Source organism: Aotus nancymaae, unplaced genomic scaffold, assembly GCF_030222135.1.
Source record: "Aotus nancymaae isolate 86718 unplaced genomic scaffold, 86718_ANA_hifiasm-v0.15.2.pri h1tg000062l, whole genome shotgun sequence".
Lineage (NCBI taxonomy): Eukaryota > Metazoa > Chordata > Mammalia > Primates > Aotidae > Aotus > Aotus nancymaae.
In genome coordinates this window covers 22487772-22501133 of record NW_026988476.1, presented here as the reverse complement: position 1 = coordinate 22501133, position 13362 = coordinate 22487772, and the positions used below count along the sequence as shown (strand labels likewise).

At 38.3% G+C, this 13362-nt stretch overlaps 1 protein-coding gene across 4 annotated transcripts in view; it reads left to right on the top strand.

The window, feature by feature from the left end:
- TXNDC16 (thioredoxin domain containing 16) overlaps positions 1 to 2862 on the top strand; it is a 128996-nt gene extending 126134 nt beyond the window's left edge. For all 4 annotated transcript variants that reach the window (XM_064365870.1, XM_012451045.3, XM_064365871.1 and 1 more), the window contains one exon: positions 689 to 2862. In XM_064365870.1, the coding sequence (XP_064221940.1) occupies positions 689 to 909 (221 nt within the window). In that variant the 3' untranslated portion in view covers positions 910 to 2862. The remainder of the gene's footprint in view (positions 1 to 688) is intronic.
- Positions 2863 to 13362: the final 10500 nt, after the last annotated feature.

The window sequence follows — 13362 nt, the reverse complement described above, 5'->3', positions numbered from 1 at the left end:
TTTAAAACCTCAACAAAGGTTAACTGGCATTGAGATTATGGACCTTTTTTCCCCATTCATATTTTCCTTTTTAAAAGAAAGTAATAGCTTGTAAATATAATATGAAAATGGCAGCTGGGTGCGGTGGCTCATGCCTGTAACACAGCACTTTGGGAAGCTGAGGTGGGAGGATCAGTTGAGGTCAGGAGTTTGAGACCAGCCTGACCAACGTGGTGAAACCCCATCTCTACTAAAAATACAAAAAAAAAAAAAAATTAGCCAGGTGTGGTGGTGCATGCCTGTAATCCCAGGTACTGGGGAGGCTGAGGTAGGAGAATTGCCTTGAACCTGGGTGGTGGAGGTTGCAGTGAGCTGAGATCATGCCACTGCACTCCAGCCTGGGTGACAGAGCAAGACTCAATATCAAAAAAAAAAAGAGAGAGAGAAAAGAAAATGACTAGTAATGACAAATGTATCAAATTTCCTTTCTTTCTTTCTTTTTTTTTTAAGGAAAACCTGATCTGAGGAAAAGGTTCTTGTTGACAATGACAGTAAAAAAAAAAAAAATACTAGCTTTGCTTAGATAAGTAAAACTAATACAGCTTTCACTTCTACAAACATATTTTTCAAAATAAAACATTTTCTAGTGTATTGATGTGATGATTTTATAGCGGTTAATCTTTAACCTTTGATTGTTTCTTCCTTCCAGCAATTTTACCTGCTCAGGAATGGAAACCTCCTCTTCCAGCTTACGATTTTCTAAGTATGATGGATGCTGCAACATCTCAACATGACACTGAGAAAGTTCCCAAGTGTATGAAAGAAACAGATGTGCAGGAGAATGATAAGGAACAACATGAAGATAAATTGGCAGTCAGAAAAGAACCAATTGAAACTCTGAGAATAAAGCATTGGAATAGAAGTAATTAGTTTAAAGAAGCAGAAAAATCATTTAAGTGTGATAAAGAGTTATGATGCTTGAAAGTGAACTAATTTTATAGAGCTTTGGTTTCCAAAGTCTTTTTTTAGCATGATTGACTTATTTCCTTAAAGAATAATACTAAATCATTCAAATTTGTAGACTAGTGTCGTCCAATCGAATTATAATAAAAGTCACATATTTCATTTAGTAATTTCTAGTAACTACATTAAACAAAGTAAAAGTGAGCAAAGCATAATTTTGATGGATTTTTTTCGTTGTTTTTTGTTTTTGTTTTAGAGACAGGGTTTCACCATATTGGTTACATTGGTCTCGAACTCCCAACCTCCGGTGATCCGCCTGCCTCAACCTCCCAAAGTGCTGAGAATACAGGCGTGAGCCACTGTGCCCAGTCCTTGATGTTATTTTTCACCCAATAGTGTACCCCAATTAGCTAAATTAATATAAAAATTAATAATGAGGTATTTTACATTCTTTTTTATATCAAGTCTTCAAAATGCAATACATATTTTATACTTACTGCATTTCTTACTTCGGAGTAGCCATATTTCAAGTGTTCATCAACCACATATGGCCTGTGACTACTGTATTGTACAGTTCAGTACCAGACAAAAACTAGCATAATTAACTTAGTTGTAGCCATGATTTGTATTTGGATTAAAACAAAAATATAACTCTAAATGCAGTTAACTCCACAGTGCATTCATGCAGCTGGCAGTTATATTTGTTTTGTTGTAGTCACAATATTAATATCAGTGTTTGTCAACCTAGGGGCAGTTCTGCTCCCCAGGGGATATTTGGCGATGTCGGGAGACATTTTTGATGTCATGACTGGGGCAGTTATTGGCATTTAGTGAATAGAGGCCAGGGATGCTGCTAAATAACCTACATTTGACAGCCCCCACAACAAAGACTTATCCTGCCTAAAATGTTAGTAGTGCCAAGGTCCAGTAACCTTGTGTTAAACTAACCTGTGACAGACAAGGTTTCCAGAATTTCCTGGTCCTGCTCAAGTATTATGTTTGAAAAAATTTTGGCTATTAAAGATATCTATTAGATGGTCTTATCCTGATTATTACCTGGATACAATTTTATCTTTTCTAATGAATCAATTTTTATAATATTTTCAGAAAGTAATAGTATAACCGTAAAAGAGGACTCAGAATGATACTTATATTTTAAGGGAGTCTTAAAACCTCTTATTTCTACGAGTTATATGACTAAATTTCAGATTGAACAGGAAGTCAGCATTCTGCCATCGTCTCAGGCAAAGAGAGGCTCCCTCATTTGAAGCATCTCTCAAATCTACCCTTGCAAGCTTCAGACAAATCAGTTGGTCTCCCTGAGCCATATGGCCTCATCTATGTGAGAGGGAAAGATTAGCCAAAGAGTTAATTTTCATTCCAAATCACTTAGTTGTTAGACTGATCTGTTTGTAGCAGTTGTTTGTCTCATTTTTGCTCTGTGCATTTTTTGAGACTTTTGTTGAGAATATTCTATTTGGTGCTCCACTGTATTTTTCCTTTTAATATCTACTTGGTATCTTGTTCTTTAAATTTTCTTCACATGGTTTGCCTGGTACAACTGAGTATTATAACTGGAATTTAAAGAATCAACAGCTAAAATTCAACAAGTGCATATATTTCCTTATAACATAGACCCTTTGCTACTCTCAGCACCCTCTCCTCAGTTTTTTCCCTGTAGCATGTGATGCCTTATTAATTCAACTCATTTTCATTTGCTTTTATTTCTAATATGGGAAATATGGAGTGAACTCTAAATGCAGTTTGTAGTAATAAAACATCATTAGCCTAATCATTAGAAAATGCTAATTAAGTACCACCACACAGAAACATGAAATCGACTAGTCATTGTACCTTTATCAGCAATTTTGACAGAAATGTTTGTAATAATTTTAAATAAAGTATCTGGGTTTCAGGCTACCTTCACAATCCTTCTGTAGTCTCTGTTGTGCCCTCTCTTGGACCACTCTCCCTCTATCAGTTGGATTTCTTTGCTTACAAGCAACAGAAATTCGACTTTGCTAACTTAAGCAAAATGGGAATATTAGATAATTCATAGAAAAGAAAAACTAGGCTTTGAAAGAAAAGCAACTAAGTCTGTTCTATGTAACAGGAACTACAGGTCAGTGAAGAATCAGTTCTAACTGATTTACTCTCTTTTGTGACTCAGGGAGTCCTGGGAAAGTTGGTTAGGGGACCATTAGACACTTTAATTGGCAGTCCTAATAGTACTTTCAAATGCAGAAGGGGTAAATCTCACAGAAGAAGTCTAAATTCTGTTTACCAGAAAAAGAATGAATGCAGAGGAGGAAAAACAATAAAGAAATAGAAAACCCATGAATCCTCAAGACACTGCTTGCTGTTTTTCTACCATCCTCTGTATCATTTTTGGGTCTTTCTGCTACCTCTTATCCATTTTTGAGAGCTGCAAAAGCCCTCTCTCTACCCTGGGTGGTGATAGCTTTCCCCTTTGTTCTCCTGGTCCTCTAACATTTCATCTCTCATGAGTCAGATTATTTTACTCTCTCCTGCCTCACCTGTGCTAGAATGTAAATATCCTTGGCCCATTGTTTCCAGCCCTTGTGATGAAATATTTCACAAGCTGTTTTTCACAATTCCTAGAGTTCCTCACTTATGGCTGTGCTTCTTTAAAAACTAATTAAATATGTAAGGTGAACATAAGAGTTTGCAAAGCAGTGTCTATTTCAGTAATAAAAAATAAATAGATACACCTTGGGATTTTTCCCTTGCGCCTAAGATGTAGAAAGCTGCAAGAGAATGTTGCTCCTATCCTAACAACAAAAAGTCATAGCTTTTCTTGTATCCATCAGAGAAAGTAGGCAAAGGAACTGAATTTCAAAGAGTGACAACCCCCCTTCAAAGAGAAACAGGATATGTGAACTGTTTTACCTTCCTCAGAGAATAGGAGGCTGCCATTAAAGCAAGTGAGAATAAATTATCAAGAATTTAGAAGAGTCCTAAGTGTTTACACTCCTTGCAAGTTAATTTGCCACAGATTCCTGAATCGGAGACAAAGGACTTTATTACTCAAACCAGTAGCATTAATCAAAGTGTCAGCATCCCCACAGTGTTACCAGAACAAGGCCAGGTGATACCTGCACACATAGTAGATTGCATAACAGAAGGAGCCCTGAGTTTAGGGAGCCCAAATATGTTATAATGCCTGTCCTTTGCTCTAAATAGTAGGAGATACTATCTAGAGAGATAGTATCTCTTATCAGTCTTTCCAGGCTGTTCTTTATATAAATGTCCTTGAATAGGTAGTCCAGAAGAAAGGCAGGTGGTACCTTGCATGCAATCATACAGAAATGTGAGAGACCACGGAGAATTGTCTACTGACAGAAATCACTAAAATGTTAAGCAATTCTTTAAAGGCCAACTGTGTGATCAATATCAGTTTAAAATAGGTCCCCTGACATGACAGAGGTTCACATTCACTTTCTACAAGCCTCCACTGCATGCTAATGAGAAAGACTGGGGCAAGAGACTGGAGAGAAGAGACCTCTCAGTGACACAGGCATGCATGGAGTGACAGGCTGACAGGTGTGAAACACTGCCTGCTTCCTCAGATCTTTCTCTTGTACAAAGCAAAAGCCATAAGCCACTGGAGAAGAGATGGCAAACTTTCCTGCCCTAATGGCCCAGGCGGAGATCCACTGTTCTTGAAGGAGATGTAAAAACAAAAACCTTTTACCCTTGAGAAAGGCAGAAAATCTTGTGGGTCCAGGATCCTGTGCCAGTACCAAGCAGAGATCCACTCTCACTAGAAGTGTGGAAAATCTTTCCTGTTCAAGAATTCCAAAAACTGATAAGTATATAATTCAAATTGCAATAATGCAATGAAGGAGATGTAAAGGGAAGTGATAGAGAATAATTATGATCTGAGGACCACCTACTTTTAAGTACAATGGTGAGGTAAGTTCTTCCTAATGAGGTGATATTTGAGCTAAGACTTGAAAGATGAGATAGCCACCCTAGATCAGAATAAAGAGCATTCTGGTTAGAGGAATTGCATCTGGAAGACTCAGGAAAGATTTTGGCTTATTGGAAGAATGGAATAGAACCAATATGGCTGGAGTCTAATGGGCAAGTGGGACAGTAAAGAGATAAGGTGGGCGGGTGCGGTGGCTCATGCCTGTAATCCCAGCACTTTGGGAGGCTGAGGCGGGTGGATCACGAGGTCAGGAGATCGAGACCATCCTGGTCAACAAGGTGAAACCCCGTCTCTACTAAAAATACAAAAAATTAGCTGGGCACGGTGGCGTGTGCCTATAATCCCAGCTACTCAGGAGGCTGAGGCAGGAGAATTGCCTGAACCCAGGAGGCGGAGGTTGCGGTGAGCCGAGATCGTGCCATTGCACTCCAGCCTAGGCAGGATTATGCAGGGTTTTGGAAGACATGGATGGTAAGGCATTTATTTTAAGTGTACCAAGAAGCAGGGGAGCAGTATGATGGGATGCAAAACTTTGGAAGAATATTCTGGTTGCCATAAGGAGTGGCTGTGGAGGTGGAGAGATGAGGATAGATTTGAACTGTATTTTGGAGGTTTGACCTATAGACCTTGCTGATGGATTGCATCTAGGTTTTGAGGGAAAGGGAAGAACTATAAATGACTCTTAAGTTTCTGATATTAGTAACTGAAAGAATGTGGTGCTATTTACTGAAACGAGGAATAGGGAAGGTGGGGTAGTGTTGGGGGTGGACAGAATAAAGTTCTATTTTGTCTACATTAAGAGAGAAAAACCCATTTGATTTCAAGTTGACAGTTGGATACTTCAGGCTGGAGCTCAGTGGAGAGCTTGTCTTCATTGATTCAACAAACATTGTTTATTATCTGTCAGGAACTGTTTTTGGCAATGTGAATAACGTAGCCCCTTTCTTCATGGAACTTACATTCTAGTGCAGGTGAGATGGAAAATAAACAAGTAAATACACAGTTGATACACAGATGATAATGGCTATGAAAAGAATAAAACGAAGTTAGAGAGTGGTATGGGAGATTTTAAAAATAAAGTATGGTTAAGTAAGGCCTCACTGTTTAGGTAAACTTGAGTAAAACCTAAAAAGGAAAAAAGGGAGCAAGCTTTCGGGTTATTTGTGATCAACCCTGTTACTTAATTTAGAATAATAGATAATTTTTTAAAATTTTTATTCAAAGGATCGAGGGGCTGACTTACAAGAGAACAGAAAATTACTGGGCCAAAATCTAAGTAAAAGCAGGAAACAAGAATTAAAGGATGCACTTTTAAGTATTTTTTCCTAAAAGCATTTGTCTGTGTGAGCAAACTTACTCAGCTCTCATCTTTATATTTTAGTAAATTATTTTGCTCTGTTTTACCAAAAACACAAATGGAACAACAGAAAAATTCTTAAATACATTGATAGGCTGGAGAATTTTAATTTCACTTATCATTTAAATCCAAGTACATTTTATAACTTCTTTATATGTAGCTGTCAACATGTAGGGCAGTCTGTCTTTAAGTAGGGATGAATGACTCCAAAAATAATCCTGGAGAGTTTTCCCTTGAAGCCAAGCATGGGGTTGTTTAAATAAACTTCTTGTTTAAAATGAAAAACAAAAAATAAAAACACAGTCAAGTTTCCTTAGTTACCAAGTGTCCCTATTGGCCTGGAGATGATGAAGGAGGGATTTTGTTGCGTAGAAAGTTCTAAATCCTCCCAGGGACCCATGAAATGCTTGTGCCTCAGGTGAGCAACAGTAGTCTCCCCACGCCCACCTCTGTAAGGCGCCTGTGGTGAGATTTCCAAGTCCACCCTGGGGCCAGAACTGGTCCAGTCTGGCCCAGAAGGTGTGTGGATGGGGAGTGTGGGTGGGTGCCTGTCCCATACCCCAACAAATGTCCCTAGACCCAAACTTCACCTTTGCCATGGGGACCAAAGTTAAAAGCGCAACCAGCATGGGAAGTTGGAACTCCATAGAGCCTGTGAGGAAAAGGTGAACTTAAAGAAAAAGACAAAAACTTCTCCGTCTCTGCATACTCAAATACTACAAAAGAAGATGTTTTGATACTGAGAAGCAAAAATACACATTCTTTCCAAGCACACACACAACATTTACAAAAAGGAACATACACTGTGCTATAAAGCAAGTATCAGTAATTGTTAAAGGATTAAAATCATGCATAACGTTCTCTGAACACAGTGTAATTAATCTAGAAATCAATAACAAAATGATGCCTAGAGATGTAGAGATAAGGAGTTGGGTATGTAAGCCTGAGCTTGAGATAAAAATCTAGGCATCCTATAGTTTATGAATGGAAAAATTTGGAATTAAACCTGAGTCTCCTTCACATCCATTTGGTGGGATAATACCATGTAAAGCTTTCCGGTCAGTAACATTTCCTTGTGTATTGAAATTTTAAAATATATATAAAATACATAAACTAATATTAAAATGGCCTGTGACTAGATCATTGAATAATCAAATAATTCAATCATCTCTCCCCCTTAGAGTTAATATTCTTAACACTTTATGGTTGTAGGCTGTAATTTCGAATTCTCTTAAACCTTTTTCTTTTACTAAGATTTATTAGTGGAAGCCTATCCAAGATTTAGTTTGGATAACCCAGGGTCAAGTCCTTACATAGGCCTCGAGAGCTATGAAAAAACAGATGCAGAATCTGGAGTCTTATGAAATATTCCAGACCGGCTTCCTGACTTATAGTGGACAAAATTGCACGTCACTATTTTAATCAAATAAAGCACTCATTTCCTCTGACATTAAATGCAGTCTGGATTTTCTGTTTCTCATGTGGATATTTTATATAGCTATGAAGGCTATTTTTGAAGAATTAATTTTCCTCACATTTAAATTTGTTTCCTTGTTAGAGATACAACCTCACCAGCTACCCAGTTCTTTGTGCCATGAAACTCCTTCCGAATGTCCAGTTTATTGTACTGAGAGTGACTATTGCACCTGAATCACTTCTCCAAAGTTACCAGGATAGAACTCTAAGGCCACACCAGACCCAGATGGTCTTGACAAATGTGAACAGTAAGTAAATCTCTGTTTAGACATTGTAAGAAGGTAGGGTTATTCTTGTTTCTAAAGATACTTAAAGTCTGAGGGAAAAAGCTATTGTAAAACAGTTTTCTTAAAAAGAGTCTTAACAAAAGTAGCATTCAAAGAAATTAATGTCTGGTAAGCAGAATTGAGAATACCTGTATATCCAGAAACATCTGGGAGATATAACCAGTATACCACATTGGTAAAAGAATGGGCTTTGGATGTGGACTGAAGAATCTTTGGACCTGACTCTTCCAATTATTAGCTGTGTGATATTGTAAAGTTACTTAAAATCTTACATCTTAGTCTTCTCAGTGGTGAAAATATTGCTTACCACATGGTATTGAGGGTTAAATGGGAGTATGTATAGTAAGCATTGGATATATGTCATCTTAAAGATTGGTTCATTTACTAGAAATTTTGTCCTATTAACAAAATAATATATTCTGATAATAAAATTCAAACAATATAGAAATAAACAAAGCAATACCTGGCCCACATCCCTCCAACTCCCTATGGAAACAAGTGGTAACTACTAATAACAATGGCTTCCATTTGACCTTCTAAATATTTCACTTCTTATTTTTAGGATTCAAAGATACTTAGTCAATTGTCCCTCAGCCTTTTCAACTAAGGGCAAGAAAAGATGCCATTAGAATACATTTTTAAATTTTACTTACTTATTTCCATATCTAAGATTAATATTTTTTTCTTTTACTTTGTGGTATTAAATATTTCATCCATATTTGGTGTTTACACTGAAATCAAAAGGGGGAAGTTGTAGAAAAATCTATCCCATTTAATCGTTAATGTAGTCAATAGTTGCTTTTTTTTTTTTTGAGACGGAGTTTCGCTCTTGTTACCCAGGCTGGAGTGCAATGGCGTGATCTCGGCTCACCACAACCTCCGCCTCCTGGGTTCAGGCAATTCTCCTGCCTCAGCCTCCTGAGTAGCTGGGATTACAGGCACGCGCCACCATGCCCAGCTAATTTTGTATTTTTAGTAGAGACAGGGTTTCACCATGTTGACCAGGATGGTCTCGATCTCTTGACCTCGTGATACACCCGCCTCGGCCTCCCAAAGTGCTGGGATTACAGGCGTGAGCCACCGCGCCCGGCCAATAGTTGCTTTTTTGACTGGAGTTGTTCTTCAAATCTGAACTTGCAAATTAACATAATTATACCAAGAGTGTCCTTTGTTTCGTTGAACACAACATCCCCTTGGCATCCTGGAGTGCAGTGCTTGTGAGCACCATTCTGTAGTGAGTAACAATCCACCACATTTCCTGCTAAGGGATACCCACTGTCCAATGTGTCTAAATATCATTTGTGGTAACTAGTGTCTGATACATATGACTGCAGGTGTGAAAATTGTGTCAGTTCAGAATCCTTTAATTGCATATAACAGATAATATAACAGCAGCTTAACATAGAGGGTTTTATTTTACTTAAGTGAAATATTTTACTTTATTTACGTAAGAAGTCACCAGATAAAGCAATTTCATGGTGGTAGCAATGTCCTAGGTTCTTGTCTTTTTGCTTCACTATCCATAATGTAATGGCTTGTTTCCTCTCAACTGCAAGATACTTGTTGAAGCTCAAGCATCTAACATGTATTTAAGGCAGGAAGAAGGAGATAGGTGGGTGCATGATACCTCCATTTTATAAGAACAAAGGCTTAATCAAAAGTCACCTGGGAGATTCTGGTTGTATATCACACTTGGGCCAGATCTGGGCCATATAGCCACTGCCACCTGCAAAAGAGCTGGGAACTAAGTCCTATATTCGGTTTTCCAACCTCTATACTGGAAAACAGCATTGGAAAATGCTGTAACAAATCCACAGCCTCTGACACAGGAGGGAAAATGGAAGATAAGGGGATGGGCCATGACTATTGTGCCTTGTTTTTGGTGCTGATTTGAAGATATGCCACAGGAACAGCAGTAAGGATGATCTACAAGCTCTCCATTGAGAAGCTCCATGCTAAAAGGAGGCCAAATGTTACAGCTGTTAGTCACCAGCAACTTTGGTTCACATATAGCCACTTGCCCAGAGTGCAAATGTGCCCTGAATCTGGGTTGAAGCAGTTCCAGCATCTGCCATCTCTTCACCCAGGATTGCTACTGCTCTTCTCTATCAGCTCAGTGTTGGGTCCATTTAACAATTCTAGTACCTTTCTATCCTCAAGGTTTATTTTAGGGAACCCCTTGTCCTTCCCTGCCCCTGAGGATTGTTCAGGGACACTCTGGCCCACTGAGAAGTTGTCCCAAAGCCCAGGGATCCTTGTCTAAATCACTTCATTGCGTCTTGGAATTGTGAATACCAAAGGGTATTAGAAAAGGGTATATACCCTTTTCTATAAGCAGAGGATCTTGGCTTACATTTGCTTAACATATAAGAACAATTCAAATGACTCTTCAAAGAACAAGGATGATCACCCAAAGTGATTCCCTGTATTGCCTACTTGCTCACCAGAGAAGTTGAGTTTAGTTTTTCCCACTTAAAAGGAAAAAAATCTGGCTACACAAAAAATTAGAAAATATGCAGTTATTGCAGTATTGGCAAGTGGCATAATTGATTGAGATTTCATGCCACACATCTTTAGATAACATCATTCATTCATTTACATTCATTCCTTCAGCCAATAAGTATCTGTGATGCCTACTAAGTGCCAGCCCCTGAACTAAGTACTGTGAACATAAAGTCAGATAAGGAATGGACCATTACCTGAAGGACTTTAGCATCCAGTGTGTGGGAGAGACATGAAAATCGTTTTCACCTGTTCTTATAAGTACTAGAGCAAAGGGTGGCCCAGGATTGTGGGGAATCCTGGAGGAGCAGCAGCTAAATTAGGCTGGGGGCTAGAAAACCTTCCAGGGGAGAGGATGCTTAAGCTGAATTTTGGAATATGAGTAGAATTTACTAAAGGAATTTCCAGGGAGAGGAAAGAGCCTGGGCAATGACATGGAGACATCAAACAGCCTGGTGCATGCAGAAACAAGAGCAGCAGTTCCATATGGAGTGAAGAGTGTTTGAAGAAAAGACATCCAGGAGGCCAGAGAGGAACAGGAGCCAGATACTGCAAAGTGTTGTTGAACTAATGAGCTTGAACTCTGGATTGTATATTATGAATTAGGGTTACAAGCTTATTCAGTTATTCCATACTCATTCCCAAGAGTAAAAAAGTGGACTTCAAGTGTTTCCATTTTGATAGAAGAGGAAAATTAAACATCTATGATAGATTAGCATAAACACATGGTCTCCCTAAAATGATAATTACAATCATTTTAGAGTAAGAGTCCTTTTCTACCAGCCCCTCTGCTTGCATTAACATAAGTAGATTAAGCCCTCTGGGGGCTTAAAAATTGTAGGTGAATGTTTTATCCTGGAAATTACAATGAATCAGATAGGGCCAAAGTCATTTCCTGAAACAATTTTTCCAGACTATTAAAGTACCATTTATTTCCCTGCAATATAAATTGCACAAAATGGGAACTGAGTTAGTAAACCTCCCTTAGCATCTCAATTATTATGGTTCCAGGAAACAACTTAGGTATGGGAAGGAGACAGACCAATACTGATATTTGCACATCCATTTCTTTTCTTTAGTTTGACTTCAAGGTCTTCCAGTGTTCCTCTGGTTTCCTAGAAGACTGGGACTTTGAGAAGCAGATTCCTACAATAAAGTCTTAATGTAATTCAAGAAGTCAGAAAGAGTGAAATTATGTAGATATTTGTTATTCTAAAGTGTCATGAAAACATTTTGTCTTTCAGTTTTAGATCTTCTTTATGTGTTTTTAAAATTGTGTTCTGGTATACTCTGAGATTTTATACTCGGAGCATTTCAGAAGATAGTCAGTACTGATAGGTTTAGATCACATCCTATGTGTGATGGTTGCTGCAGAAATGATTGAAAGTTTATTTTACTCTAAACTTTACAAAAATATTGATTCTTACTACCTTGTATTATATTCAGTTTTCCCATTTTTAAGGCCCTTTCCTATACATTATTTAGTTTTCACAATATCACTATAAAATAGACTCAATATTTTACAAGCAAGGAACAAAACCAAGAGGTTATGGCACATAGGGATGGGCATGGTGGCTCACACCTGTAATCCCAGCACTTTGGGAGGCCAAGGAGGGTGGATCTCTTGAGGTCAGAAGTTCAAGACCAGCCTGGCCAACATGGAGAAACCCTGTCTCTACTAAAAATACAAAAATTAGCTAGGCATGACGGGCCTGTAATCCCAGCTACTAAGGAAGCTGAGGCAGGAGAATCTCTTGAACCTGGGAGGTGGAGGTTGCAGTTGGCTGAGATCATGCCACTGCACTCCAGCCTAGGTGACAGAGCATGATTCCATCTCAAAACAAAACAAAATAACAACAATAAAAAAAAGAATGAAAAGTTATAGCCCATAGATCTCAAACTAGAGTCTCCATTTGCATCATCTAGCAGAGCTTTTCACAAAATAGACCCTTGTGTGCTTCACTCTCCTCCCCTCCGTTATCCCCTCCAAGATTCAGCTTTAACAGTTAAAAAGCTGCCCAGATGATGCTGATAGTGAACCTGCTTGGGAACCCCTGGTTAAGGGGATTTTTCTAAAGTTGTTAAGGAGTAGACCAGAACTTGAACCAGGGATGCCGACTACAAGTCAAGGCTGTTTCCCATAGACCACAAGTTAGGTAGGAGCAGTTGATGGGAGGTGAGGGGTAGGGGTAGAAGGATGGATGTTGGGATATGAATTGATGCTAAATCTTACAGCAATTTTCCATTTAAAACAAATTTTTTAAAGTGAAGATGGAGTGACAGTCAATGATCAGAAAATTTCAGATTGATAACGTTTTATGGGATAATGTTATTAGCATGGATGTTCATGATGTGAGTGTAATCTTTTTGTTCTAGGCATGAAAAGGAGGAAATGCAGGAGAACAAAACAGAGGAAATGGTAGATTCATCTTTTATATCTTTTAAGGAGACATAGTGAAAAAAAATACATGATAAGCTGTAGATTTGAAGACAAATCATTGAAAAAATAATTGCCATGAAACTGTAGTAAATTCCCAGGTGTGTGGGGAAGAGATACTCCATGTTTTGGAAGATGAGTTACACTCAAGCCCCAAGAAGGGAGAGCTGAGTGGTAAATATTTCCATTTTTATATTACAAATGATGAAACTAAGGCTCAGAGAAGTAAAGGAGCTTGCCTAAGATGCTCTGCAAATATATGGGAGAAACCATCAAACCATGATGATAGTAAATAATAGAATAAAGAAGAACCCATAAGAGAGAGGAAAATAAACTCCAGGGCACTGTGAAAGAAGGCCTGGCAAATGCAACCTACAATCCATTTTGTGATATTGATGAAATGTAA